The sequence below is a fragment of the Durio zibethinus genome, chromosome 1, assembly GCF_047325235.1.
Source record: "Durio zibethinus cultivar Kanyao isolate XHJ-2024 chromosome 1, ASM4732523v1, whole genome shotgun sequence".
NCBI classification, from domain to species: domain Eukaryota; kingdom Viridiplantae; phylum Streptophyta; class Magnoliopsida; order Malvales; family Malvaceae; genus Durio; species Durio zibethinus.
The window spans coordinates 2,423,487-2,450,145 of NC_143162.1; the positions used below are offsets into that span (position 1 = coordinate 2,423,487).

General features: G+C 34.1%; 3 protein-coding genes across 6 annotated transcripts; 1 reads left to right on the forward strand and 2 right to left on the reverse strand.

Annotated features, from left to right (window-relative positions):
* The first annotated feature begins 1,782 nt into the window (after window positions 1-1,782).
* UBP13 (ubiquitin-specific protease 13) lies at window positions 1,783-13,810 on the forward strand. 3 transcript variants are annotated; one of them, XM_089758392.1, is made up of 32 exons: window positions 1,783-1,988; window positions 2,173-2,316; window positions 2,512-2,659; window positions 2,767-2,924; window positions 4,086-4,351; window positions 4,448-4,666; window positions 4,738-4,846; window positions 4,943-5,058; window positions 5,349-5,447; window positions 6,132-6,241; window positions 6,404-6,478; window positions 7,014-7,092; window positions 7,183-7,329; window positions 7,443-7,523; window positions 7,617-7,736; window positions 8,354-8,476; window positions 8,900-8,977; window positions 9,074-9,162; window positions 9,241-9,349; window positions 9,439-9,507; window positions 9,575-9,685; window positions 10,288-10,343; window positions 10,441-10,618; window positions 10,705-10,806; window positions 10,910-10,981; window positions 11,373-11,438; window positions 11,585-11,650; window positions 12,329-12,415; window positions 12,547-12,663; window positions 12,854-12,928; window positions 13,044-13,127; window positions 13,267-13,810. In XM_089758392.1, exons 2-32 carry the CDS (start codon window positions 2,268-2,270, stop codon window positions 13,306-13,308), a joined length of 3,300 nt encoding a protein of 1,099 aa, XP_089614518.1. In that variant the 5' UTR covers window positions 1,783-1,988; window positions 2,173-2,267; the 3' UTR covers window positions 13,309-13,810. The 3 variants fall into 3 exon arrangements, with proteins under 3 accessions (XP_089614518.1, XP_089614524.1, XP_022766885.2); XM_089758398.1 differs by having other exon boundaries at window positions 2,185-2,316; XM_022911150.2 differs by having other exon boundaries at window positions 2,253-2,316.
* Window positions 13,811-13,936: 126 nt separating this feature from the next.
* Window positions 13,937-16,762, reverse strand: LOC111311621 (uncharacterized). Its single transcript, XM_022911153.2, has 9 exons — window positions 16,516-16,762; window positions 16,200-16,400; window positions 15,988-16,093; window positions 15,807-15,877; window positions 15,567-15,615; window positions 15,385-15,458; window positions 15,152-15,264; window positions 14,378-14,483; window positions 13,937-14,156 (listed from the first exon to the last, which is right to left on the reverse strand). The coding sequence occupies exons 1-9, from the start codon at window positions 16,625-16,627 to the stop codon at window positions 14,062-14,064; spliced, it is 927 nt and encodes a 308-aa protein (XP_022766888.2). The 5' UTR covers window positions 16,628-16,762; the 3' UTR covers window positions 13,937-14,061.
* A 193-nt stretch (window positions 16,763-16,955) lies between these two features.
* LOC111311620 (putative glutamate carboxypeptidase AMP1) lies at window positions 16,956-23,721 on the reverse strand. Of its 2 annotated transcripts, none has more exons than XM_022911151.2 (10): window positions 22,328-23,721; window positions 20,800-21,042; window positions 20,109-20,261; window positions 19,945-20,013; window positions 19,129-19,216; window positions 18,922-19,005; window positions 18,715-18,803; window positions 17,892-18,005; window positions 17,645-17,779; window positions 16,956-17,327 (listed from the first exon to the last, which is right to left on the reverse strand). In XM_022911151.2, exons 1-10 carry the CDS (start codon window positions 23,276-23,278, stop codon window positions 17,142-17,144), a joined length of 2,112 nt encoding a protein of 703 aa, XP_022766886.2. In that variant the 5' UTR covers window positions 23,279-23,721; the 3' UTR covers window positions 16,956-17,141. The 2 variants fall into 2 exon arrangements, with proteins under 2 accessions (XP_022766886.2, XP_089614540.1); XM_089758414.1 differs by having other exon boundaries at window positions 19,129-19,228; window positions 22,328-23,522.
* Between the last annotated feature and the right edge of the window lie 2,938 nt (window positions 23,722-26,659).

A 26,659-nucleotide genomic window follows, 5' to 3' on the forward strand; every position in this document is an offset into this window, starting at 1 on the left:
GATTGTTCAGAATCTGATCAACATAATCATTTCACAATGTCAACTGAACAGTTGAACATTTAACAAAGATATCATGGCATACAAATGAGATACAACATTTAAAACAAAAGGCTAAAATAATAAAAGAGTGTATGAATTTTACCATTTTATTTAATTAAGTTTTTATATTTTTATTATATTTAAATAAAATTTTATTATGATAAAAATTATTTACATTGTTATAATAATTATAATCCTAAACTTTACCCCAAATACCTCTAATTTATTATTCCACGGTCGGACTGTCAGTTTCTATATAAAAGAGTATTAACCAATTATTTTGGTATAAATGGTTTACATTGTTATAATAATTACAATGTAAGATGTCAAATAGGATTTGATTTAGTTCAAATTGAATTAGGTCATTTTAGGTTTGTTATTTTGATTAAAAAAATTTAAGTTATTTTAAATTTGGATCAATTTGAGTTTAATTTTTTTGAGTCATTTTGAATTTATATTATTTCAAGTTCGGATATTTTGAATTTAACTTTTAGATTATTCAAAATTTGGTCATTTTAACATCCAAATTGTTGAACTTTAAAATTAAATTAATTCGATTTTAAATTATATTTTAAAATTATTTGAGTTTGGATTATTTTCAAATCAAATTAATTCGAGTTTGAATTACATTAAATTTGAGTTGGTCGATTTCGTATTATTGATTTTTTTTGTCAAATTAAATTAACTTGTATTCAAATTTGAATTAACTTTGATTATTTGTGTAACTTGATATTTTATTACTATTTTTGAAGGAATCTTTTCTTATTACCTAATAACATTATAAATGTTATTTTTAAAATTTGATCAAATCTTAGCTTTCTTAGCTAAAAAGGAAAGGAAAATGATAAGGTTGTACCTCATTAACCGAACAAAAAGCAATATAAGTTTTGAAGTTCAATAGTTCTAAGATTTTACACAATCAAATATATTAGCAAATCTTAATGTACAAAAGAAAGTAAGAATGCACCAATATTTAACATTACATTTTACAACAGCATATCATTTATAATTTTATAATATAATTAATTAATTAAAATTTAAAATTACATAAAATTTATTAAAATTTTATATAAAATTTACATTTATAAATAATAAACTTCTACATAAAATTTTATTTTAATTGAACGATTGTTAAATTTTAATAAAAAAAATTATAAATGATATGCTCTCACAGTTTACTTGTACTATTTTTGAATGTTTGTCGAAAATAAGAGTTAACCAAAAGAATACACCAACAAAAGCTATTTTAATGTCAGACTTTTTTTTTTTGCGTACTTTAATTATATTATTATTTAAAAAATTAATTTAGGGGTAAATTTTTTATTTATATATATTTTTAAAAATAAAATAATAAATAATAAATAATATTAATAAAATGAAATCCATATTTTATAAAATGACATTAAAATTTGAAGAGGACTATTTGCACTCCATTATATTATTTTCACACTTCAAATTTTTTTTAAATGAAATTATATGAGTTTATAAATTCATTTACAAAAAAATTTATAACTTTTCCAAAATTTAAAACATTATATTTTTGAAAAATTATAAAATATTTTGAAAATTTATTTTCAAAAAGTTTTAAAATTTAACAAATTATAAAAAATAATTTTTAAAAAACTTTAAAATTTTAAAAAATTATAAAATAATAATTAAACAGTTTCACTAAAAAAAATGCGAAGACAAAATTTTTTTAACTTCCCAAATATCTATAATACCCCTCCCGTCGATGTAAAACTCGAATGGCCTTTTTTATGTACTCCTTTCGTGAGTCGCTTTGCAGCGCCCGCTTCTTTCCTTCCCCTTCCCTTCATCAAAATTCGCAGTTCATTTTTATTTCATTCTCCTCTTTGATTTTTAGTTTTCTTTTTAGTTTCTCCGATTTCTGATCGGACCGTCCACATCTCTCTCTACTCATGACTATGATGACTACTCCGCCGTTAGATGTACATATCATTCTTCCCTCTCTTCACTCTCAATAAATACTTTAATATTTTTCTTTGATTTTTTTTCTTGGTGGAAGTTCTTAAACGATTTTTTTTCTGAAATTTTTTATTTTTTAAATGGAGAATTGATTAATTAGACGTTAATTTCTTGGAATTGATTTTGTTTGTCTTAATGCATTGATAGTGTGATAATTAGGGTTTTGATCGAGAGAGTTAGGGTTAGGTTTTGGTTGATCAGATTTGTAAGTTTGGATTTTGAAACAGCAAGAAGACGAGGAGATGCTCGTGCCACATTCGGATATAGTTGAAGGACCTCAGCCAATGGAAGGTTTTTTTTTTAATTCCTTCTAGAATTTTTTTCGTCTACTCTAATAGACATTATTTTTGGACAATCTCAGTATGATCTGAAAGATTGGTTTTGTTTGTAATTATGGTGTGAATGAGTATGGAATAATAATTTGATTAGTAAGGTTGTTAGGGTTTTGAGATTTTTTGTTGATTTTATTATTTTGATTAATTTTAGTTGCTCAAGTCGAGACGGCTAGTACGCTTGAGAATCAGCAAGTGGAGGATCCTCCATCGATGAAATTCACTTGGACAATTGACAATTTTTCTAGGCTCAACACCAAGAAGCACTATTCAGATATGTTTGTTGTTGGTGGTTATAAATGGTAAAGGGAGACTTTCTTTGTTGTCGTTAATGGAATATTTTTTATGTGGTCTGCTGCAATCTGTCATGTGATCGATTTTTGGATTTTGTGTTGATTCATCTGTGCAGGCGGATACTAATTTTTCCAAAGGGAAACAATGTGGATCACTTGTCAATGTACCTGGATGTTGCAGATTCTTCTGCATTGCCATATGGTTGGAGTAGATATGCTCAGTTTAGCTTGGCAGTGGTTAATCAAATCCATCACAAATATTCAATAAGAAAGGGTATATTCTTACTGTTACTAAGTTTGGCGCTTTGTCGAAGTAATAATTTATGACAACAGCCTTTATTGCAAATCCTACACTTTTCATTCCTATATATGTAGGCTTCGCTTTAATGTAATCTTGCATCGCCTGGAAAGAATTTGTTTCTTGCACTTGTAATCAGTGCTTGATTGTGTCTTTTATTATGTAGTGTTCATTCATTGGCTTTGTTACAGTAGGTGATGGTTCAGGGTGAACGTATTTCAGTTACAATTATGCAGTTTTTTGAGCTGAGGCTTAGGAACAACAATGAGGAGATTCATGATTTGGTTTCATCTATTTACATATTTATTTCACTTGGATGTTGAGAAGTTTTGATTAGATAGGAAATAGGATGTTAAGAAGAATCTGTTGTAACATTTATAAAATTCCAAAATTAGAGAGGTTTTGATGGTAATTAAAAGTTAATGAGTAAGCTTTCTTATTGCTCTATATGTTAGGATCTTCCTTTTGATGATAATGAAAATTTAGTGGTACTCAATACTGTCTTATTTCGCTATAGATTAGAATCTTCCTTTTGACATTCTATCTATTCACTCTGTTATTGAATTATTTCTAGGTTTTCAGACTGCTAGTTATTAACAGGATGTTAACTATATTTGTTATGTCCTTTTTCCTTATTAATTTTCTCCCTCAAGCTTTCTGTTCCAAATGGAGTGATAACTAGATCTTTTATGTAACATTGCCTTGTTCTATATTTTTATCTTTTCTATTTTCAAGTTGCCTTACTTGGAAGTTGAGTTTGCAGAATTGTCATCCCTATATTATGGCGACCAAGTAATATTGCAGAATTGGAAAAAAGTATGCCCATGGTTATATTTTAAGAATGAAATTAGGATGAAAGGGTTATAAGTTATAATGTTGCAATGTTTTCCAAAGTTGATAACTTGTTCCAGGATAGGGTGATTAGATGCTTTCCTCTCTTGTTGGATAATTTTTTGTTATGTTTATTGCAAGCAGTCTGGTGTTTAGTGGATGTAATTGATGTATAGCTGGGAAGAAAGGAACGTTTGTGATAGTGTAGATTCTTTCTTGTCATTCCTATTATATGGCTACCGACTATTCAATATTAAAGATCATCCGAAACTTATTTAGTGCCTTGTTTTTAACTTTCATTTGCAGACACTCAACACCAGTTCAATGCAAGAGAGAGCGATTGGGGTTTCACATCATTTATGCCTCTCAGCGATCTTTATGACCCTAGCAGAGGATATCTTGTGAATGATACTGTTGTTGTTGAAGCTGAGGTTGCTGTCCGTAAGATACTGGATTATTGGTCATATGACTCAAAGAAAGAGACTGGTTATGTTGGACTTAAAAATCAAGGAGCAACTTGTTACATGAACTCGCTCCTACAGACTCTGTACCATATACCATACTTCAGAAAGGTGCGGATTCTGTCTCATTTTTATTTCTTTAGGCTTGCTCTTATGTTCTTACTGTAATTGGAGTGAAATGTCTCATATTTCAATGTTTTATTTCAGGCCGTGTACCACATGCCAACGACTGAAAATGACATTCCTATAGGAAGTATTCCTTTGGCTCTGCAGAGTTTATTTTATAAGCTTCAATATAATGATGCTAGTGTTGCGACAAAGGGGTTGACCAAATCTTTTGGATGGGATACATATGATTCTTTCATGCAACATGATGTACAAGAACTCAACAGAGTCCTGTGTGAAAAGCTTGAAGATAAAATGAAGGTACTCACCTTTTTTATATCTCTTTTGCATATCAAATTATGTTATTGATTGTTCCCCTTTTCCTTTTTCAGGGAACTGTTGTAGAGGGGACAATACAGCAGTTGTTTGAGGGTCATCATATGAATTATATTGAATGCATCAACGTGGATTACAAGTCTACAAGAAAGGAATCATTTTATGGTACTTATTCTTTACTGATGTTTATACCAATATTAGTTTGGAATTCTGAAATGTATCCCTTAAAAGCAAACAGTGAGTGTTCATATTGTGCGGCAGATCTTCAGCTTGATGTCAAAGGTTGTCGGGATGTTTATGCTTCTTTTGACAAGTATGTGGAAGTTGAGCGCCTTGAGGGTGACAACAAATATCATGCTGAAGAGCATGGCTTACAGGTCAGTTACTCTTTTTGAGTTGATAAGAACTGGACTAGAAATGTTGTTTCAATAAAGGACCATTTGTGGTTAGAATAATAAATAGGCAAGGCTATGTTTGACAATTTATTCTATAGTCAGACTTTATCAGTGATTTTATTTTATTTTTTGGTTTGAAATATGGATTGAAGGTTTGACCCATCAAAGTCAACTTAAGCAACATTCTACTGGCACAAACTAGGTTAATCTGTTTAGTTTAAGTTCAAATGACATTTCTTAACTGTGTGCTGAAATTCTGTTGTTCATTTCAGGATGCGAAGAAAGGTGTCTTATTTATTGACTTTCCCCCCGTTCTTCAGCTTCAGCTAAAGCGTTTTGAATATGATTTTGTGAGGGATACAATGGTGAAGGTCAGTGATGGAAATCAATTTATTGCTGAATGTGTTGGATAATTGGTTTGCTTTTTTCACTCATGGTTGAGCATTTTTTAATTTCAAGGCTTTGGACTGTAATGTGATGTGCAAGAAAAACACTTCTAAGGATTCCTTTCCCTGCTGCACCAAATCTGATCTATATATTCAAATTCAAATTCTCTTATTTTGATAAAATTCCTCTTTTTCCATGTCAAGTCTTCATATCCCCTTTCTTCAATATTGATAAAAAATGTTGTGATGTGTTTCAGAAAACATTGATAAACTCTTCTCTATATGTAAAAGCAAAACATGCCACAATTATTTTGCTGCTATGAATGAGAAAAAGTATTTAAATAGGCATATATCGTTTCACAAATTTTTTATGTTGATGATTCTTGTTCTATCTTTACTGTGTGTGGTTTGCTTCTCATGAATGGATCCACTATAACTGTCTGATTTTGTTTAAAGTTTTGCCAAATATTTCACTTTTAGGAACCTGATTCCCTATGATCAATATTTTAGTTTTTCTCTTTCAGAGAGAGTGATAAGCATCCTTTCTCTTTTTAAATGTGGGAATGAAACTGTTTCTTTAAGTTGGCTTTGTTGAGTTTTTCATGTGAATTTAGATACTATGCATGTTAGCATTGGCTATTTGTATTAATAGTTGCGTTCATTTTCTAGATAAATGATCGCTATGAATTTCCTCTTCAACTTGACCTTGATAGAGAAAATGGGAAGTATTTATCACCTGAAGCGGATAGGAGTGTTCGCAACCTTTACACACTTCACAGGTATTATTTGTCTCAGGATTTTTCTATAATTCACATCACTAATACTTACAATCTGATCTTAACCGAAGCAAGTTGGTAATACAATGTACTAATTGTTCCCCTGCTTTACTACCCTTGCTTAACAGGAAATATTTTTTTTTCATGTCCTGTTTTATCTTACAGTGTCTTAGTTCATAGTGGAGGAGTGCATGGTGGACATTACTATGCTTTTATCAGGCCGACACTTTCTGACCAATGGTGAGCAACATCTTTGAATTGATAGTTGACTAATGTGATTACAATCTCACTATGTGTATACTTGTTCCTATTTTTGTTGAATTGTAAGAAGAGTTTTGAAGAATAGTGTGATTGACTTACGAATACGTTTTCTCCATGATTACTTCTAGTATTTTATTTACCTGTTTGGGTTTGCAATTTCAGCGCTTCTTTTCCATGAATATTGAAATAACAACATTATCATATGCTAGAGTTGTTTAATAAATTGAAGTTGTTTTGAGACCTACGTTTAAGATATGAATGGTTTGTGTTTAACTCAGGCACTTCTCAGTTGATCTGATTAGTAGTATCTTCTAATGATACATCTTGTGGAGTATTAATTTTAGTCGTTTCACTGTTGATCTTATTTTATTATATGTTATCACATCTAAAGATATTTTGGCATTTAGTGTCAGGTGCTTTTCCATTTAATGTTGGCTTTAGTTAATTTTTATTTTAAAATGGGGAAAATTTCATTTTGGAGGAAATCCTTTAATAGATCTCTCCGTTTTGTCAGGTATAAATTTGATGATGAACGGGTAACAAAAGAAGATATGAAGAGGGCATTGGAGGAGCAGTATGGTGGTGAGGAAGAGGTAATGTTTCTATGTTCTACTCCCTGTCTATTTGTGTACAATATGTAAAACTTAATTGAATTTGTTGCCTTGTTTTGCTACATTCGACAGTTGCTACAGACCAATCCTGGCTTCAATAACACCCCTTTCAAATTTACGAAGTACTCAAATGCGTACATGCTTGTGTATATTCGTGAAAGTGATAAGGATAAAATAATTTGCAACGTTGATGAGAAGGACATTGCTGAACACTTGAGGGTAATGTCTCCATTTACTTGTAACTGATGTGAAGCCTCTTAACTTTTGGCTTTATGCTCTTTCTAATGTAGACTCTTTGGTCAAGATAATGTATTCAATGTCTAATTTCTCAGATAAGGTTAAAGAAAGAACAGGAAGAGAAGGAAGACAAAAGGAGATATAAAGCCCAGGCTCACCTTTATACTATTATAAAGGTACCTATCTATCTATTAAAATCAAGTTTATGGCATTTTCAGCTATTTTTTCCTTTTCATGTTTACGTTAGTGAATATCATTAATGCATTTAGGTTGCAAGAGATGAAGATCTTCTAGAACAGATCGGAAAGGATATATATTTTGATCTTGTGGATCATGACAAAGTTAGGAGTTTCCGCATTCAGAAGCAGATACCTTTCCATGTTTTTAAGGTACCATTTACAATTTTAATTGCTTGTTTGCATTTGTCGCATTTAGAATGCAATTGAAACAAAATATCTTACCTGATTATTGTGGTTGATGAGTGATGACCTTGCTTGTTATTGTTTGTAATCAAAGCCTAACATCATACTTCTGCTTGTTATTGTTATTGTCTGTTTTGAACAATTTTTTTTTTACTCATTTGTTTAACTGCATATTTCTGAAATGTGTATTGAAATGTGAGAATATGCACTTGAATTTGCATAGCTTTTTGGGGGATGGTGGTGTTGCAAGGGTAATTTTTGGGGAGCTTGGCATTTCAATATTAGTCATGTTGATGACCAGATGGTATTTGATAGTAACAAGTTGTAAACAAAGAGAGTTTCACTTCTGAAATATATTATTGGAATCTGAAGTCAAAGTTTTAAAGCTTACACTGAATGCCTTTGTGTTGGCATTCCAAAAGTATAGTATTAAGTACTATAGGTTTGTCTGCTTTAGCGTGATTCTTAATTTTTAGTACTGTTCTAATGAGCAAATGACTTTGTTTGTCTTTGGGATTTTTTTTTTACGGGTTTAGTGACATTATCATTTTCCTTTCAATATGTAATTCTGAGCTGGTTCACAGGAGGAAATTGCGAAAGAGTTTGGCATACCAGTGCAATATCAGCGTTTTTGGATTTGGGCAAAGAGGCAGAACCATACATATCGTCCAAATCGACCATTGACCCCTCAGGAGGAGGCTCAATCTGTAAGTAGTTCTAATTTCTAGTCTTCTTGCTTTGCATCTAGTCTTTCTTATTGTTATGTGTGGTATACAATTTCTGAACTTTCTTCTTGTCACTGTTGGGATATCTCATAGGAGGATCCAGTGTTGGTGTTTTACGTGGGAGTGGAATAATAGATGTTTCAAATGTTTTTGGGCTGAATTTAAAGAAAGTATGTTGACTTAAGTGATATTACATGTTTGTCCCTTATCAATGGAACTCTTTTTTCTTTTAGCAATTATTTATTGTTTAGAAAAGTTTATAATAGGAATTTTATTAAGGGGCATTCAATTAAACAAAGATGGGTCAAGTTATAGGATGTAGTAGTTGGTAAGGAGCATTGTTTGTCCTAATTTTTGGGTTTTTGATTAATCCTATAAGTTAATGTCTTCTGTTTGGTATTTTAGGTTGGTCAGTTGAGGGAGGTGTCGAATAAGGCACATAATGCAGAACTAAAACTGTTCTTGGAAGTTGAGTATGGACAGGTAATGTTGTTCTATTAACTATTGTTTTAAGTTTTTAAGATAGTACATTTTTTGTCTTATCATATTCCTTTACCTCATTTTGTGTGATAACTTCAGGATTTACGTCCTTTTCCACCACCGGATAAATCAAGGGAAGATATTTTGCTTTTCTTCAAGCTTTATGACCCGGAGAAAGGAGAATTACGGTATCTAACTTTTCCACTTTATCTTCTATATTCTGTGTTTCCTCATACTTTCTGACGTTGCACTTTGTTCCATTGCAGTTACGTTGGTAGGCTCTTGGTGAAACTTTCTGGTAAGCCAATGGAATATATAGCGAAGCTAAATCAAATGGCTGGCTTTGCTCCTGATGAAGAAATAGAACTTTATGAGGTTTGTTACTGCTTAACTGTGTTTGCAAACATGCTTCAATAGTTTTTCTTAATCAAATTATCTTACCTGTTGATTTTTGCAACTTTTAGGAAATAAAGTTTGAGCCTTGTGTGATGTGTGAACACCTTGATAAGAGATGCTCATTCCGGTTAAGTCAGGTATGTTTTGCTTTAGAACATACCCTCTTTTAATTTAAATTCCCAGTGACACTGTCATTGCTTGCAGATAGAAGATGGGGATATCATATGCTTTCAGAAGTCTCCTCCTATTGAAAGTGAAGGAGCATGTCGGTATCCAGATGTGCCTTCATTTCTGGAGTATGTGCATAACCGCCAGGTAGTCTACTGAAACCTATTAATATGTGGAGACTTGCCGAATCTCTTATTGGTATTTTGCAGTTTTTTTTAACTGATTTTATCGGGAGGCTTATAAGTGTTTACATTATACCCTCTGTCCTCATTCCTGTGAAGCAATGGAAATCCACGATTTCCACCCTGTTATTAATTTTATAAAACAATATGTAGAAGATCTAGTACCAGAGAGGAAAAGAGATATCTGTGCTCAGTTCCTGTAATATTCTCTTCATTGACATGAGATCTTTCATTCTTTCAGGGTGTTAATTAATTGCTGGATCTTAAAAGGAAAGAAAGATCTACCATATTGATAGTTGTTTATGTTTAATTTAATCAGCTGGTTAACCAGAAAGCTTTCATCCTTTGGATTTGTTCAAGACAAGAAACTGCATGGAACCTAAGAACATAGCTTCCATAGGCAAAAGGTTTTAGACTGTTTTTAGAGAATTACCAGCCACATTCTTGATTCTTCTCTCCTAAGAAGCATGCCTTTGTTATTATTGTTCTTTTCATTAGGCCTGATTCAGTTTGTGCTCAGATTCTTGTAACTCAATTAAGTTGTTTCTGTGATTTGATGATACTTAGATTGTTCGTTTTCGATCTCTGGAGAGACCAAAAGAAGATGATTTTTGTCTAGAGTTGTAAGTACTTCTAATGCAAACCACTGTTCTAATAATACAAAAATAATTAGTTACTGTTGTCAGATACTTATACTCCATTTCTTCTATAACATTCAAGGTCAAAGATACATACTTATGATGATGTTGTGGAAAGAGTGGCTGGCAAAATTGGTCTGGATGACCCATCCAAAATCAGGCTCACATCTCACAACTGCTACTCTCAACAACCTAAGCCTCAACCTATTAAATACCGAGGAGTAGAGCATCTGTCGGAAATGTTGATCCACTACAACCAGGTAGCCCATATGGGTTTGACATCTTGCTATGTTTGTTCCATTTATGCAAAATATACATTGACTGATTGTTTGTGCTTCATTTACAGACTTCTGACATTTTGTATTATGAAGTTTTGGATATCCCTTTGCCAGAATTGCAAGGTCTGAAAAACCTGAAAGTTGCTTTCCATCATGCTACTAAGGATGAAGTAAGTGTAGAATCTGTATTTATTCCTCCTCAATTCCTTCTTTCTTTTAGGATCATTTGATGTTTATGGGCCTTTCTGTAAGAATGTGTAACATGATTTTCAGGTGCTAATTCACAATATTAGATTGCCTAAACAGAGCAGCGTAGGAGATGTGATTGATGTGCTTAAGACAAAGGTAAGTTTTGCTACTTCTATTTTATATTCTGAATACTTGATGCCAAGAAGAGATGGTTAGTGTTATTAACAATGAGGGACGCCTGTGGCTTTGTTTTTGCAGTGACTGTCTCTTGCTCTTTTTTTTTTTTTTTTCCTTGACGAAATCATTTCCTAGTCCCCTTTTATTAGGGGAAAAGTAACTATTGTATGAATATGCATTTGAGAACCAACCAGAATCTTGCACATATTTTCCTTCTCAAATGTATGATGGATCCTTACACTATTCTATCGATAGTGTCTTAATGCATAATCTCTCATCCAAGGCAGTATTATCTTTATTGACTTCTCATACAACTCGAAGTTCATACTGAGTTACAGCTTTGCTTTTTCTATTCTGCACTATGAAACAGGTGGAGTTGTCACACCCTAATGCAGAGCTTAGACTGCTTGAAGTCTTCTATCACAAGATCTATAAGGTAGAAATTGGTTGAAATTTGATCGCTAGTTGCAATTTTGTATATAAATATATTTACAATTGAATTTTAATTGTCCTATTTGAATGACAGATAAGAGTATGCTTTTCTTGTGTGACTCATTGTTATTCTGTCTCATGTGTTTTCAGATCTTTCCGCCCAATGAAAAGATTGAGAACATAAATGATCAGTATTGGACATTGCGTGCAGAAGAGGCAAGTTTTCCTTTTTCCATCCTGTTGTAGCTGAAATTTCATGGCTAAAATGCCCTTCAGACAATGTTATTTTTGAAGTTCATAGATGAGAAGGACTGTTCTATATTGAAATTATAGGGGTATAGCTTTGGGAATGGTTCATCAAAAGCATAAGGAACACATTCTCTTGTTTGTACCTGAATTTTTCTAGAAGGGACTGCCAGTAGCATGTACCAGCTGTCTATATGCACAGTTGAGTAGATGTAACTGGCAGTCTATCATCTTCTTACCTATATTTTAAGGAGAAACCTGTAAAGTGTTGTGTATGTTTGAGTGTTTATGTGTATCTAGTGTGACATGAGACTGACAGTGGAATGTTTTGAATTTCAAAATGGTTGCGTGCCATTGATGAAGTGACCTGCATATTGGACCAAGTGCCCGTTACTAAAGCTTGGTGGTATATTTTAGATGGGAAGTATGGCATTCTACTAATCTATATCTTGCCATTATAACCTCTTTCCTTTTCTAGTTTTTCATTCAGATATTTTGTTTTTCTTGACTATTTTCATCTAGCTATGGTGCTAAATCTAATTTCTTAGGAGTTTGTTCATGATAGAATCAACATCTCTGATCTTTCGTTATAAGTTTCTGCAGCATCTATTAACAGAACTAACCTTTGTCATTTTTATCAAATCTCAGATTCCAGAAGAAGAGAAGCATCTTGGTCCCCATGATCGATTGATTCATGTCTACCACTTTACCAAAGAGACTGCCCAGAATCAGATGGTATTCAATATGAATGAATTGATAAATATTCATGATCTGTTTTGACTGAGATATTTGGTGGAAATGGCTAGCTATTTAACACAATTTGCATGTTCGAAGAATTTATGTTTTGTTTTTTTATTTTTCAACAGCAAGTACAAAATTTTGGTGAGCCCTTTTTCTTGGTCATTCGTGAAGGTGAAACTCTGGCTGAAGTTAAAGTGCGGATACAAAAGAAATTGCGGGTGCCTGATGAAGAGTTCTCCAAGGTATTTTCATGCTTATCTTACTCATCTATGCTTTCTTTATGTTTTACTTTTCCTCCCTTAACTTACAACTTTAGCATTTTTATTCACTTGCTCAATGCCTTTCATGCATGTACACACTATTATGTATATGGAATCCTGAACTCAGTTTTTGACTCCCCTCTCCTGATGTTTTTTCCATCTCCTTGTTCAGTGGAAGTTTGCATTTTTGTCATTGGGTCGACCAGAGTATCTACAGGACTCTGACATTGTGTTTAATCGTTTTCAGGTGTGTCTTGTCTTGGTTTCTTCATTGTGTTTCTGTAATCACAGTTGATAACTATGTTTTTAGAATCTGTTTTAATGCAAACTGGTGTTTTAATTTATTTTTCAATACTATTCAGAGAAGAGATGTTTATGGTGCTTGGGAGCAATACCTTGGGTTAGAGCATTCTGATAACACTCCTAAGAGGGCTTATGTAAATCAGGTACTACAATATTGTTAACTACAGTTGATCCCCACGTGCTATGCTATGTAACACATTTTCTAGTATGTTTTATCACCATATTTTTTATATTTTCTCCCCATCACAGTTCTAATTGCAAGTTGGCATGTAACTATTGCAGAACCGTCACACATTTGAGAAACCAGTTAAAATATACAACTAGTAGAAAGCTAATAATCCATTAGCACATCAGTTGATATGGAGAAAATGCATAGGGAGTGACACATTGGAGGAAACAGTTGAAGCTTGCTTGCTTAGAAAGAATTTATGTAGAGCTCAGTTATTGTTTTGTAGGATATATATATTTATATATTTTTTAGATTTCATGTGGAAGGAGAGGGAGAGATTTATATTTGTAGTGTTTCACGCTGTTGATACACACCTAGTATGAGCTATTGCCTTTGTATGTTTCTTGCCACCTCCCCCTCGATTTGAGAGGTTGCTGTCTTGTGTAATTTTAGCAGTACATATGAAGATTTTGATGGGATGTATACCGGGTAGAGTTGGTTGCAGATGACAATTATTTTTCACCTTTTTTTCTCGTTTTTATTTCACGTCCTAGTGGAGAGTTTGTGGTTAATTTCTGGAATTTTAGTGTACAAGAAATGTATTATCCTGCAGTAGCCCTTCTTTTTGAAGTTGTTATATAATTTATATTTATGAAATATTGATTCCCTTCTCTCTCTCTCTCTCGCTCTCAAGCTTAGTTTGAATGGATTTTCAAAGCTTCAAATGAATAATAGTACCTTGTGAATTGGAGGTACGCTTAAACCTTTCAATTGAAAAACAGACTGGCATAATCTTTAATCTTTCATCGCTTTCAATTAAAAAAAATTAATGGAGAAATCGATAATACAATCATTTTTATTGTGTTACACGACAAGCAGCAGATTAAGCCTATCACATCAGATCTAATTTACAGGACTCGATAAGAAATCAGCCCATTAATGGTCTCTACGACAAGATGATTCATGCGCACCAGTAGTAGCAAGTAAGCTCGTCCTTTAGGCCCTGTAAGCACCAAGCGGCACCAATGATTTAGATATAAAGAATTTACATGGTGTATTGATTTTTCTACAAAGCAACAGACTATCCTAAGTTGAGGAATATATTTGGAAGTCATGTAGGACTTTAAATGAGTTAATTTAGGCCATGCTTTGATCTAACGCTAGTACTTGCCACTGCAATGGAATATAATCAATAGAAAGAAATTGTAGGTCGCATTGCGTTACCCAAATCCAAGGATTCAATTTCATCTTGGTGGAAATAGTTATATCCTTTTGTTTTCTCTTTCTTGCTCAAACTGGAGTTGATCTTCTCAACAGCAGCCAGCAGATCCTGAAAGCCCACAGATAACCGAGAAAGCTTTTTGGATTAGATGACTATCAACCCAGAAACATTACAATTTCGTTGTAAAGAATTTTTTAATTAAATAAATTAAAGGATTGTCATATTTAAAACACTTCAGATTATCAGCAGCCAGAGAGAGCTTTAAATCAATAAAAATCGTCATTTCACCTTTAGCTGCACAAGGTTTGGTCCATTCATACAAGAAAACATTTAAGCATCATACAAGAGACATAACTTCCACTTCCTTCAGCCCATAATATATTTTCTTAGCAGAATGTCAAGAAGGAATAGTTTCAAGAACAGATTGTTATCTGTTTTTAGCATTTTAATTCTGCCCTTTCAAGCTTCCAAAATTTACCATGCCCCCTATAAATATGAAAAGAGTTCCAAGAAAACCTTCTAGGTGTGGCTCAATCATAAGACACAACTCTTTTTTCTTTTGAAAGATCTATTATTTCAAGTTTAAAACAGAAGTTGAATCCCCAAAAACTAAAAACATAAACAGTATAGGAACATGGGATGGTTCACCCATCTCCAATGGTGATGCATTCTTGCAAGGCAGGATCCAATCCCCAACACCTGCAACTTCTCATTCCCTAATTCCACTTTGGCCTCATTTGTACCAAATAAATAAACATGAACAGCATAGTACATACCTCCCATGATGCTAGGCTTGTCATATATGAAGGAAGACTGTCATAAGCATCCTTAGATACTTGTATTACAGGCCTCAGCACTTCAATTGGATTCAGGTCAATTTCCATTTCTCCTATATTTCATGGTGTATAATAAATAACATAATACAGGTTAAAGCCCATTATTGCTAGTCATAAACCCTACAAAAGGAGAGACCGGCAAATTAAGCATAGAAAAACTCAGTAATTTCCACCTTTAGTTAATTCGAAGGTGTCTGTAGCACGCTCATATATACCCTCGATCTTAATAGGTTTATGTCCATTGTATCTGCAATTTTAGGCTCAGAGAGAGTTGTAAAGAAATAAAAAGAGGACCAGAAAAAGAGAAAGAGGTCCTTATACAATATAAAGAACGTTCAAGACTCCAAAAGCTTACTTCATGTTTTCTCCAAAAGATAAGTCAGAGTCATCAGTCTTATGATCAGCTGTGGAGAGAGAGATAGCATTAGTAGAAGCAAAAATAGTGGTGGCAAAGCTAATTCTATACTAATAGATTGAAATTGAGTGAATAATTCGAAAACCTAATTCATCTTCTATAGCTAATCATAACAAATAATAATTCCAATACGCCAAGAAGAGGGGAAAAACCCAGAAAAAAGCAATCAAATTTGCAAACCTTGAGATGCTAAAGTGGCAAGACAAACATCAGAGAGCCCAAAGTTCTTTAGACTCAGTGATTCATCAAGACTACAAGAAATAACATCAAGGGAAAGCACTAATTTCTTTTTTATCAGTTTTTTTTTTTCTTTTTAAAAGGCAATTTTTAGCAAATTAGGGTTAAAAAAATTGAAGGATACAACAGAGGATCTTCTTCCAAGCTCTTCATAGCTGAACTCGAGACAGCGAAAGAACTCTCCTTCGAATCCAAATTCTCCTCTTCCTCCTCATATTCAATTTCAACTTCTAATTAAAAGAAAAGAGGATAAACATTTCAGGGCAAGTTTCAACTTCATTTTTTACTGCGTAAGGAACTTCAACTAAACTAAGTAGGTAATGAAATTGTTCATACGAGGGAAGTAACCGAGAGGCTTGAGGCGATCTTCAAGGTCGAGAAGATCTGTTTGGTTCTTGTTAAAGATCTGATAACAGTGACCTAAGAGTTCCTCGAAAGAAACGGTGCCAAAGGACATGGAATCGAGAAGGTTGAGGTCGGAGGTGGCTGTTGAAACGCGGCGGTTTAGGCATTGAACGAACGTCGATGAAGCCGAATCTGAATCCCGAAAAGTATCACCAAAATAAGAAGAATTTTGTTACTAAAAATTAAGAACCGATTTAAAAAAAAAAATTAGTGTAATAAAAGAACTGGATCGAGACAGGTAGTTAACCAAGAGGGATGGGGCGGCGGTCGATTGATTGCTTGAGAGCGTCACAGCTGCTTTGCAGGTGGTTGCAGAATGAACCAAGGCTTTTACTCAAATTTGCTATCAAATCTTCCATTTTTCCAGATTGTCTCTCCCCAGGTTTGAACAAGCGAATCAAACGCTCACTCCTTTTTTTATTTTGATTTGGATTTTGATTTTGTTTTCCATTTTAAGCGCCAAAAATCAAATTTTTTGTGATTTGTTTCGAAGTAAATGAATGTGTGAATGGACTGGAGAAATGCCACATGCGCCTGCGTCTCAGTGGATAGAGCGTCTGTTTCCTAAGCACAAAGTCGTAGGTTCGACCCTTAGCTGGCGCGTTTTCATCCGTACGGCCATATTTTAACCTCCTGATTTGACTCATTGCTAGCTTATTTGGAGGAAAAACTTCATGAGGGCACATCATGAGGTAAAACAAATTCGATTGGTTCCTGAGTACAATTTGCAAAAGCTCGGATGGGCGCCGTTCATGGCTGCCGAGTTAGTTTAAGATGGAACAGAAGAGAAATAAAAAAAATACTCATATATGTACAAGTTTATGCCTTCCTGTCTTCCTCTATTTTTCATGTTTGACTGTCGCCGGATCAGTTTCAGCAGGTGAGTTCTCCTTCGAGTGCAGCAGCAGCTCTTTGAATGGCTCTAGCAACTCTCCATGTCTCATGCTGAATTGCTGCCTGCCCATCGCTTTTGCTCATTTTCACCGATTCAGCAATGGCATCTGATATTCCGGGGAAGAAAACCAATTTGCTCTCATGGTTGCTTCGAGGTCCATAAATCTTTAAAGGAAAAATGATGCAAAATGAGTTACAAAAAATGGCATTCATGTGCTTTAGACTAGTTTATTTACAAGCAAACGTTTTTAATTTTTATGTACTCATTTTACAAACCGTAATAAACCACACCTCTTAACCCAAAGGATAATGTTTTCATAGGTGATGAATGAGCTGTAGACAAGTTTTCGACAGAAAGCTAGAGCCTCACAGACTAAATGAAAAGCATTAAGTGCCATGTGTCGTCATAGAAGAAAACCATATTGCTCTATCGGTGCGTTAGACTCTGTCCCTAACAGAATTTTCACAAAGAAAACACTTACAAGATGCCTGAACCACTCCCGTCCTTTAATTCCATCTCTATCTAAGAAGCCTCGTTCTGCAAGCATTAGCCTGTCATTCAATGCTCGCATCTTCAAAGCTAAAACATCACCAGGAAATTCTTGTTCCATTAGTGACTGCACACCAGAATGGAAGATGCCACAGCATTAGTTGATAACAACATGACAACTTGAACTATTATTCCCCCTTAGTATTCATAAAATTCCAATAAACTTCATTGCCTTTTACCTTTGCTTCATCATTAACTCGTTTAGCTGCAGATGCAAGTTCTTGAATTGATGTGGCTAGGGGAGTAAGAGATACGTTAGCATCCAAAAAGCTGCTCAAGGTATCTTTATGCTCCTACATGAGATGGTCAGAAAATATTTTCAGCGTCTGCCTTGAAAAACATAAAGCAAATCTGTAAATTAGACGAAGTTGCTATCACCAAATTCTGATAAAAAAAAATTATTGCTTCTTCTATAATTTCAGTAGCCTCTTTCCTCATTGGAGTTTTCTTCCTTCCTAAAATAGAATGAACCAGGAGCTAGCACTGAACAAAGTTTTTAGCGCTCATTTCATTAGACTTGCAGGCTTTCATTTAAATTGTCAGACACCAGATGTGATTAGCAACCATATTACATCCATGATCTTCCCGATTTTTTTCCACGTGTTCATAAACTCATTAGAATGATTCTATTACATGAGGCATGAGCATGGTCTTTCTGTGAGAAAAGAGATGGGGGAAAGACTAGGGGAGAGGTCATTAACTCATTGATCAAACCACAACCACCAATGTTGAAGAAGAAAAATCTTCTTAATTGAAAATGAGGTACTTCAAGGAACTATATTCCAGTCAACAGGATCCAATTTTAAGTCGGTTTAAGTAAGTGGCTAACATCTCAACTCAACAGAATCCAGAAGCCTTAACTACATTATCTTAACAAGAGTACCTCTAACAATCAACAGCTCACCAAAACTTTGTAAGAAAACAGTAACAGTAGAAATATGAGGGAGAGAGGGAACAATCAGCAGTATGCACAAACATAACAAGAGAGAATAGCTTACACACCATTAACTGTTCAGCATAGGAAAGGTAATTGAGAGGTAGAACTGGATCATCAGCAAGGTGAAGGCCTAAAAGACCCCAAACTCCAGCCACTAACATGTAGAACAAAAAAGCAGTGTTATCTTGACAAGATGAAAATGTTTTAGGTTTCATTACTAAGTCAGAGTTCCACATCTATGAAGGGATATGTTGGAGGAAAAGGAAGCTAACCAGCCACATGACGCCAAAAGAATGGATCTGCGTAGTTTATCATCCAGTTGAAGGAATCAAAAGCAGTATGATATACAGGAAAATCTGGATAAAACAAAGAAGATTCATACATTAAAAATTGTAGCATTATAGAGCCATGAATTGGCAGAGATGCACCATGTTTAAACTTTCAATCGAAAGACTGTTGATGTAGGGATAAGGATATACCTCTTCCATAGTATATATCGACAGAAGGAACCCCAGCATGTTGCAAGAAGGGTGCAAAATCAGAATCCACTTCACTGAGTCTTTCAATCTGCCAAACAGCCTAGGAAATCTCAATTAAACTGTAAGGAAACATCCTTTAATTTTTATCAAAGGACAAATAAATTAAGTACAATTGCATTGAAAATTGATAGGTCTCAAGGGAATAGATAGCAGCATTTTCCTTTTCAGGCCACTTTAGTGTCATTCTCTAAATTTACAAAGGTGCAAACTTAAGGACTACGTCGCAAGGAAAAAGGTAACCGTCTAAAGTGGGCATGGGATTTTGCTTATAATTAATCATTTCTCAAGCATTCACCTAAAATCAAAATAACAGTGTTACTCAGTAAATTATCTCTGGTAAAGTTGCCCTTCATACTCATCCAACAATGAAAAACATCATCATTCAATTGGCCAAGCATGAATGCAGGCAGCTGGCTTTCCTGGTTGATGCATAAAATGTCCACCCATGTCTAGCACTATAGGGAGCCTTAAATTTGTTCACCCCCCCCCCCCCCCCCCTCTCAAACCTCACCCTTATGAACTAAACCAACCGAACCTAAAACATTAAAATCACAAAAGCTTGCCACATGATAAGCTCCAAGCAAGTTTGTCAAACTAAACATACAATCCCCAAGAAAGAAATATATGATCAACTATTAAACTCATGTGAATGGTAAATGACAATCTTTACATACAGATTCAATGTATATAATAGTGTACTTACAAGCTAAATAAATGAATTCAAAATTTAGAAAGATAAAGATCTTGAGGCCCTACATTGCTGACTCCATTCATGGTTGTCCACTTGTCATATATTGCACCAACTTCTGAATCAGGATCCTTGACCTGAAATTAGTTTGAATATTAGTTGAAACATATAAAAACCCAAGTCGTAATAATAATATGTAATTCACTCTTTTTTGCTTCTCTCTTCTGTCTACCTTCTTTGTGACCTCAAAAATAAGACTATCTAGCTGAGGAGTTGCCCTAGCAAAGAATCCAGGCCCTTGCACTGCACAATCTACATTAAGATAAGCCACAGCTTTTGCACCAAGATTCACAAGGTTCTGCTCAACCCACTCAGTGGAACCAATCTTAAAACAAAATAGCAACAGATAAAAATAACTTTAGAGCACTAATGGACAATTATTATAAAACATAAGCTTGTATTAAATTGATGACTCTCAAAGCCTTGTTAATGTATGTTGAAAAAAGCCTACTAAAGAGACAACTTAAATGATTGGCTAAATAGATAGTTTAAAGCGTATAGAGGAATCTAGGGCTCCATATATATGCAACACATTTACATTCAACCAAATGATGTTCCCTGCTGTATCCACAAGTCATCAAAAAAGAGATAATTTGGAAGAGGGATTGTCATTCTATACACCGGCAGTTGGGTTAAATGGTTGCCATATGTCTATTTACTCATTATTTTATTTATTAATTTTCATAAATATACCCTAATGGGACACTTGTTAACTATCTAACCCTGCTTGAAGAGTTCAAAAACTTCATTGCCAGTGTATAAGATAATTTTCCTTTGGAAGATTCAGTGTCTAATGGCCCAATTCACTCCTCATGCAAAGCACTCTATAAAGCAGTGTTAAAAAAAGATGGAACATTACCTACCATGCCAAACTCTTCAGCATCCCAACTACAAAAAATAATTGTCCTTCGAGGGTTCCAACCATTTCGCATCAAAAGGGTATATCTTCGAGCAATATCAAGAAGTGCTGCAGTCCCACTGTTGGGGTCAACAGCACCATATGTCCATGCATCTCTATGATTCCCCAGAAGCACATAGCGATCTGGCTCTTCCAACCCTCGTATGACAGCAAATACATTATGAATTGTTGCCAACCTTTTCTCCCCCTAGAAGAATAGATCAAAAGGTAAGAATCAAGAAAGATATAGATTCAAATGAACTTTTTAGAGAATAGGATTTAAAGGCTAACTATTTTTTGCTTTACGTAAAAAATATCTAAATAACATGCATAACCAGAATTCAATTCAGTTATAGCCATAAATAAAATAAGTACAAACATCTCTTGCGTGGATCACCTATCATGCAATATTTATTCTGCCTAGGTATGCATTAATAATGTTTTCAGCCTTTTAACAAAAACATACCAGAAAGAAATGTAACCTTAACCCTAACAATTTCTGATGTATAGTTAGAGAAAATCATACAATAAAGCTGGTAGCAAATACCATACATTATGCTAGAGAACTAGATCAAAACATAAAAGTTTATTTAAGTAATGGTTATGTGACCTCATTTGGCTTCATGCAAACATAGCATAAGTATACCAGTTACAGTTGAACAGTATGTTTTCTGAGGCCAAAGAAAAATTAACCGGTTCCAATAGTGGGAAGTCCTCAGTGAGGCTTCAAAAAAGTAGGTCAAAATCACCCTAAGTATTTTCCTTCTCCTCACAAAAAAAAAAGGAGAAAAGAAACAAATCACAATCCATAATGCTCAAGCACATACTGAAGGTGATTAAGGGTTCAAAATTCAGCTTAATGATGACAATTTGAGCAGATTGATCTCAATTCATTGCAAATAACATATGATTATTTTACTTTATTTTCTGCCAATTTTTACTATCTTCCTAGGCAAAAGAAGAAAGAAAAAGATATGAAAAACCCCAGACAAGAAAACATGCAAGTGGTGGTGGACACTCATACACCATGTAAAGACAAACCAAACTCCAGCCCAACTGATGCAAATTTCCTTCACTTACCAAATGGGCACAAATGACTGAATATTCAATAAAAGTCATGAATTACAGGGCTATCCATATGCAGTGATTTGAAACTTGTCCAAATTAGATCATTCCTACTTAAAAAAGTATCAATAACCACTCTAATTTATAAAACTAACTTTTTTACTAAAAATTGCAGTCAACAGATAAAACTATCCAGCAAAAGAAACTCTGTTTCCAGTCAAATTGTTTACATCGAAATCAATCCAAATTCAGTCTACTATCTTTCTAAATCCAATTTGACCAACTTTTAACACTAACATCAAGCACCAAAGTAAACCACTTTCCCATTGTAGACAGCATATCCAGAAATAAAATAAGCAAAAATATGCAGTAACAACAAATAAAGCAAATAAAATTAGCATCAATAATCTACCAGCCAGCCAACCAACCTGGTAAGTCAAATTCAACATAACCTGACCCGGTCCAACCCGGGACAACTTAGACCGACCGGAATACCTCCATTGTTGCGGCGCCAAAGGACCCCCAAGAGACTCTAAAATAAGCTGAGCACTCTCAAAAGACAAGGGCAAGGATGGAATTCCAGGAAACCTTTTTAAAACCTCATAGTCCTCTAAATCCAACCTCTCCCCGTCTTCAACCCCAGCCCATCCAGGACTTAAAGGGTCCCCAACTCCCTTCATAACTGTCCCTCTTTCAACTCCAAAACCAAAACTACCCCTTGAAACATTCCTTTCAGCATATATTAACACCCCCAAAGCACCTTTTTTTTCAGCTATTTCCACAACGGCTCCTCTACTCAAACTACCACCTTTTTTAACTATCACTATGCAGCCACTAACGTTAACCCCCATCCCTCCCAGGGCACGATAGTCATCTTCGCCCCCGTAGTTCACAAAAACAACATCACCCTGCGCCGTTCCTGACGGAGAATATGCATGGTATGGTTGTATCAAGCCTAAAGACGCATAACTAGCAATACCCATTTCGTTTAAACTCAAGTTTAATACGGTGCCGTTGTTGAAATGCATTGAAATTGAAGCATGGAGAGGGTAAGACAAAAGGGCCTTAAACGGCACCGTATGGGTTTCCAAGCCAAGGTTTTCAAAGTGGGTTTTAACGTAGTGTGTCGTTTCGAGGGAAGGTTTTGTGCCGGCGAGATGAGGGTGGGAAGTGAGCGAACGGAGGTAGGAGGAGATGGTGTAGTTGGTGGCAGAAGAGAGGAACATTTGCTGGAAAAGACGGGCATTTTTGGCATTTCTTGGTGGGTAATGGACAGCGTAGAAACCTAGAATGCAGAGGATTATGAGGAAGAGAAAAGCATAGAGCGGTGACGGTTTTGAACTGAAGCTGTTGTTTGGTTTTGTAAGATTTTGAGACATTTTCTTTAGGTTTAGTTTTTTTTCCTTCTTTTTTCCTTTTTGGCTATGAATTGGGGACAGCTTTTTTTAAGGGTTTCTCGAGTGCATATGAAAAGTGGCTAGCTGAAGAGGTTTTTCATTTTGAAAGAGAAATAGGCTTCTGTTACAACTTACGAAGCTTTAAAGTACTAGACATTGTACTATAATAATGTTTTTGGAGCATAAGAACTGCTCCTATTTAATATGCCTAATCAGGTGGAGCTATGATTAGAATAAAGTGTAAAGTTTTTTTTTTTTTAACATGTAGGTGGGAGATATGATGGACGAGCAGTGCAGTTTCATTTCATGCATGAAATGAAGCTCAACTGATCTGGAATCTGGACTCCGGTTTGGTAGGGTCAGGTTTCATTTTCAAAGCAGGGCCAGCGAAAGAAAGCGAAGCAACCTAAAGATTACAACGGATCGAGTTCGGTAAATTTTTACTGATCTGATTTTATATTTATAAAATTTAAATTTAATTTAATTTAATTTTTTTAAAAATTTTAAAAAATTTTAATTTAATCGATATTATATAAAATATATTTAATTTAATTTAAAATTAATAAAATATTATTTTTTAATATAAATATATATAAAAAAAATAAAAAAATAATATATATATAATCGGATCGAATTTATATAAACTCAACTTCGATCCGATCTCAATTTTTTTTTTATTATTATCAAATTTAATTCGACCTAAATTTTAATTTAAAAAAAATTAATTTTATAAAATCGAATCGAAATCTACATAAAATAAATTGAATTACCAACTCTAAAGAAACCACATAACAATATTGTTCTTTTATAAAAAAATTTTTCTTTACGAAAGAGAGAAAGAAATTGCAAGAACCCAAAATTCAGCAAGGGGGTTCTTCTGCATTTATGATCCCACCCTGTTGTTTGGAGATAAAGATGGGGAATTTGGAATTTACGACATTCCATGCATTAAGGCAGATTGGTGTTTTTTGGATGTTTTCAAGGTTTATTCATGCATTGTGAACTCACTTTTCTTTCAAATGATTTGTTTTCTACCCCTATGATGGCAACTTCCATTATCAATTTGCTGGCTTAAACTAATGATTCCTTCTGTCTTACCACCTTGTTCCTTTTACAATCCTCGAATTTAAAAAAAAAAAAAGAAATAAGTTGGGGCATTTAAACATGTATAGATTGTACTATATTCAGTATCATATTAATTAGGGCCGACGACAAAGTTTTAGACAACAAATTAATACTATAATAAAAAATTTCTTTACGAAAAAGGTCTATTTATAAAATGAGATACGAACTTTAAATTTATTAAAATATTTTTATAAAAATAATTATGTGAATTAGTTAAATTAAATTTCGAATTTATTATTATAATCAAAGTTATCAAAGCTTTGATCATCACTACAAACAGTAAAACCGAGTAAATTTTTCCTTTTTAGAGAAGCAATATTATTGTTTTTAATCAAAATGAAAACTGATGATGTTTATTCTTAAAGGTAAAAACAAGTTTTGGAGTCTTTTCATTTCGACATACTAATGTCTAGCCAATGGATGCTTTTCATTTGGACTGATTAACCCATTTGCCGGTGGATTTTTTATTCTTGCACTGCTCCAACCTCCAAGTTGCATCTCTTCTGTACCTCTCATGATTTTGATATTTGCTTTCCTCTAGCCATTGCCTTGAAACTCTTCTTTTTTTTTTTCCTGCTTTCTTTAAGCCCCATTTGATAATAAACTAAGTATTCGTGATTTTTCTCTGCAGTTCAATGATTGGGACAATATGCAAATGGCCTAAGCCTTTTCCATTCATCTTTGTATTCTCTAGTAGAAACTGGACTCAACCCATAGTTCTCAGCACAAACCATCATCAGAATCCTTTACCATGTAAGTTAGTTAACACCACCAATCATTTTCACCTATCAATTTTTTTAGATTTTCATAGAAACCAGCCGGAAATTTTCACCTAGGTTGCATTCCTGCAATTGGGATAAGGCATAAATGTGAAAGGGACTGCTTCAATGTCCATACTAGGCAGAGAGAGGAGTAAGTTAATGGTGTACTACATGTCCCAATGCTCTTAACTAAAATCCTGATATAATAATTTAATGCATAGTATCAGTTCACCGTTATTCTCTCTCCAATTTAATGAAATGTGTAGTGTCAATATTTATATGTCTAGCGACGTTTCTTTTCTTATCTTTTGTGGGATCGAAGCATCAACCAACTCCCTTAGACAGTGCATAGCTTCCCCACGGCAATATCTTTGTTTTAGTGACATATCTTTATAAGATACTAAGAATAACCCAACTTGTGGCCATAAATGAACAAAAAAAAAGAGAGTTCGTCATGGCTACGTTTATAAAAGAGACTTGAGCTTTTTTGATCTCGTTCTTTTAATTCATCTGTTTGTAGTGAAAAAAAAAAAGAATGACAATCATTGTCCCCTGCTCCTTTCATGTTCACTTTCACTTTGGGTGATCTAATTTACCAAAAAAGCAAGTCGCTTTCTCCATGAAGTGGATGCCCCATGCTTGAGTGAGTGGGGAGAGCAATATCTTTATGCAGTCCAAAATGTCCCTCACCTGAAAAAGATATATGCCAACATATAAATAATGCAATCATGGAAGATGCCTTGCTTTTTTGCAGGGGGATCTCCTTTAAAAACACAGTGCTGTTGCAGAAACAATTTCAATGTCCAATTGCAATGATCCATGTAGCCATGAAACTTTCTGATTAATGGACATGAACAAGATTGCCTGACCTCAATGACCCTATGCCCACTCTCTTGTACCATGGTCCCGGGCCCCACTTTAAAGCTTTATATCAAAAAAATGTACAAGAGACATATTCTTCATTTTTATGTTTGCCTTCCCATTGAAGCCAAAATAAACATTTGCAGAGCCAAACCAATTTACAGGGATTTGGCAGTTAGGCAAAATTTGGATGGAGCTTGTAATCATTAATATTGAAATTTATCAGTCAGCTGTTAGGTGAACCAAGTATATATTCAACATCTGCAATTAAAAAAAAAAAATTGAGAGCACCAACCCTTTATTCAAACCACAATGCGAATTTGAGAATTCTGCCAAATTTTGACAGAAAAAGGAAAAGAAAAAAGAAGAGATGAGAGAGAGAGAGAGAGATAGAGAGAGAGAGAGAGAGAGGGAATATTTGCTTGTTGATCACTGATGAACATATTTACAGACATTGAAATTGCATAACAGGGATATGTCTGCAAAAAATGCCTTACAGTGGTACTGTCTAGCAGCTCGAGTTAACCACTCAAGTGCCAATAAAGTTGCCATTCCCAGCTTGTCAGGATAGATAGGTGGGCCAATTCAATGTTTCATGGGAATGACCTCACAATTA

Bases quoted from the DNA above. Each gene is read 5' to 3' on its own strand.
- LOC111311621 (XM_022911153.2), bottom strand. From the start codon at position 16,627: ATGGAAGATTTGATAGCAAATTTGAGTAAAAGCCTTGGTTCATTCTGC. The intron at 16,401-16,515 runs GTTAACTACCTG...TTCGGGATTCAG, and splicing joins CCGCCGCCCCATCCCTCTTG to ATTCGGCTTCATCGACGTTC. The intron at 15,265-15,384 runs GTGGAAATTACT...CATGAAATATAG, and splicing joins CACCTTCGAATTAACTAAAG to GAGAAATGGAAATTGACCTG.
- UBP13 (XM_022911150.2), top strand. From the start codon at position 1,959: ATGACTATGATGACTACTCCGCCGTTAGAT. The intron at 2,660-2,766 runs GTAAAGGGAGAC...TCATCTGTGCAG, and splicing joins GTTGTTGGTGGTTATAAATG to GCGGATACTAATTTTTCCAA. The intron at 9,686-10,287 runs GTAGTCTACTGA...GATGATACTTAG, and splicing joins AGTATGTGCATAACCGCCAG to ATTGTTCGTTTTCGATCTCT.
- LOC111311620 (XM_089758414.1), bottom strand. From the start codon at position 23,278: ATGTCTCAAAATCTTACAAAACCAAACAACAGCTTCAGTTCAAAACCG. The intron at 18,006-18,714 runs GTGTGTAAGCTA...CATCTCATGTAG, and splicing joins CCTATGCTGAACAGTTAATG to GAGCATAAAGATACCTTGAG. The intron at 17,328-17,644 runs GTAAGTGTTTTC...TTTCCTTTAAAG, and splicing joins GGGAGTGGTTCAGGCATCTT to ATTTATGGACCTCGAAGCAA.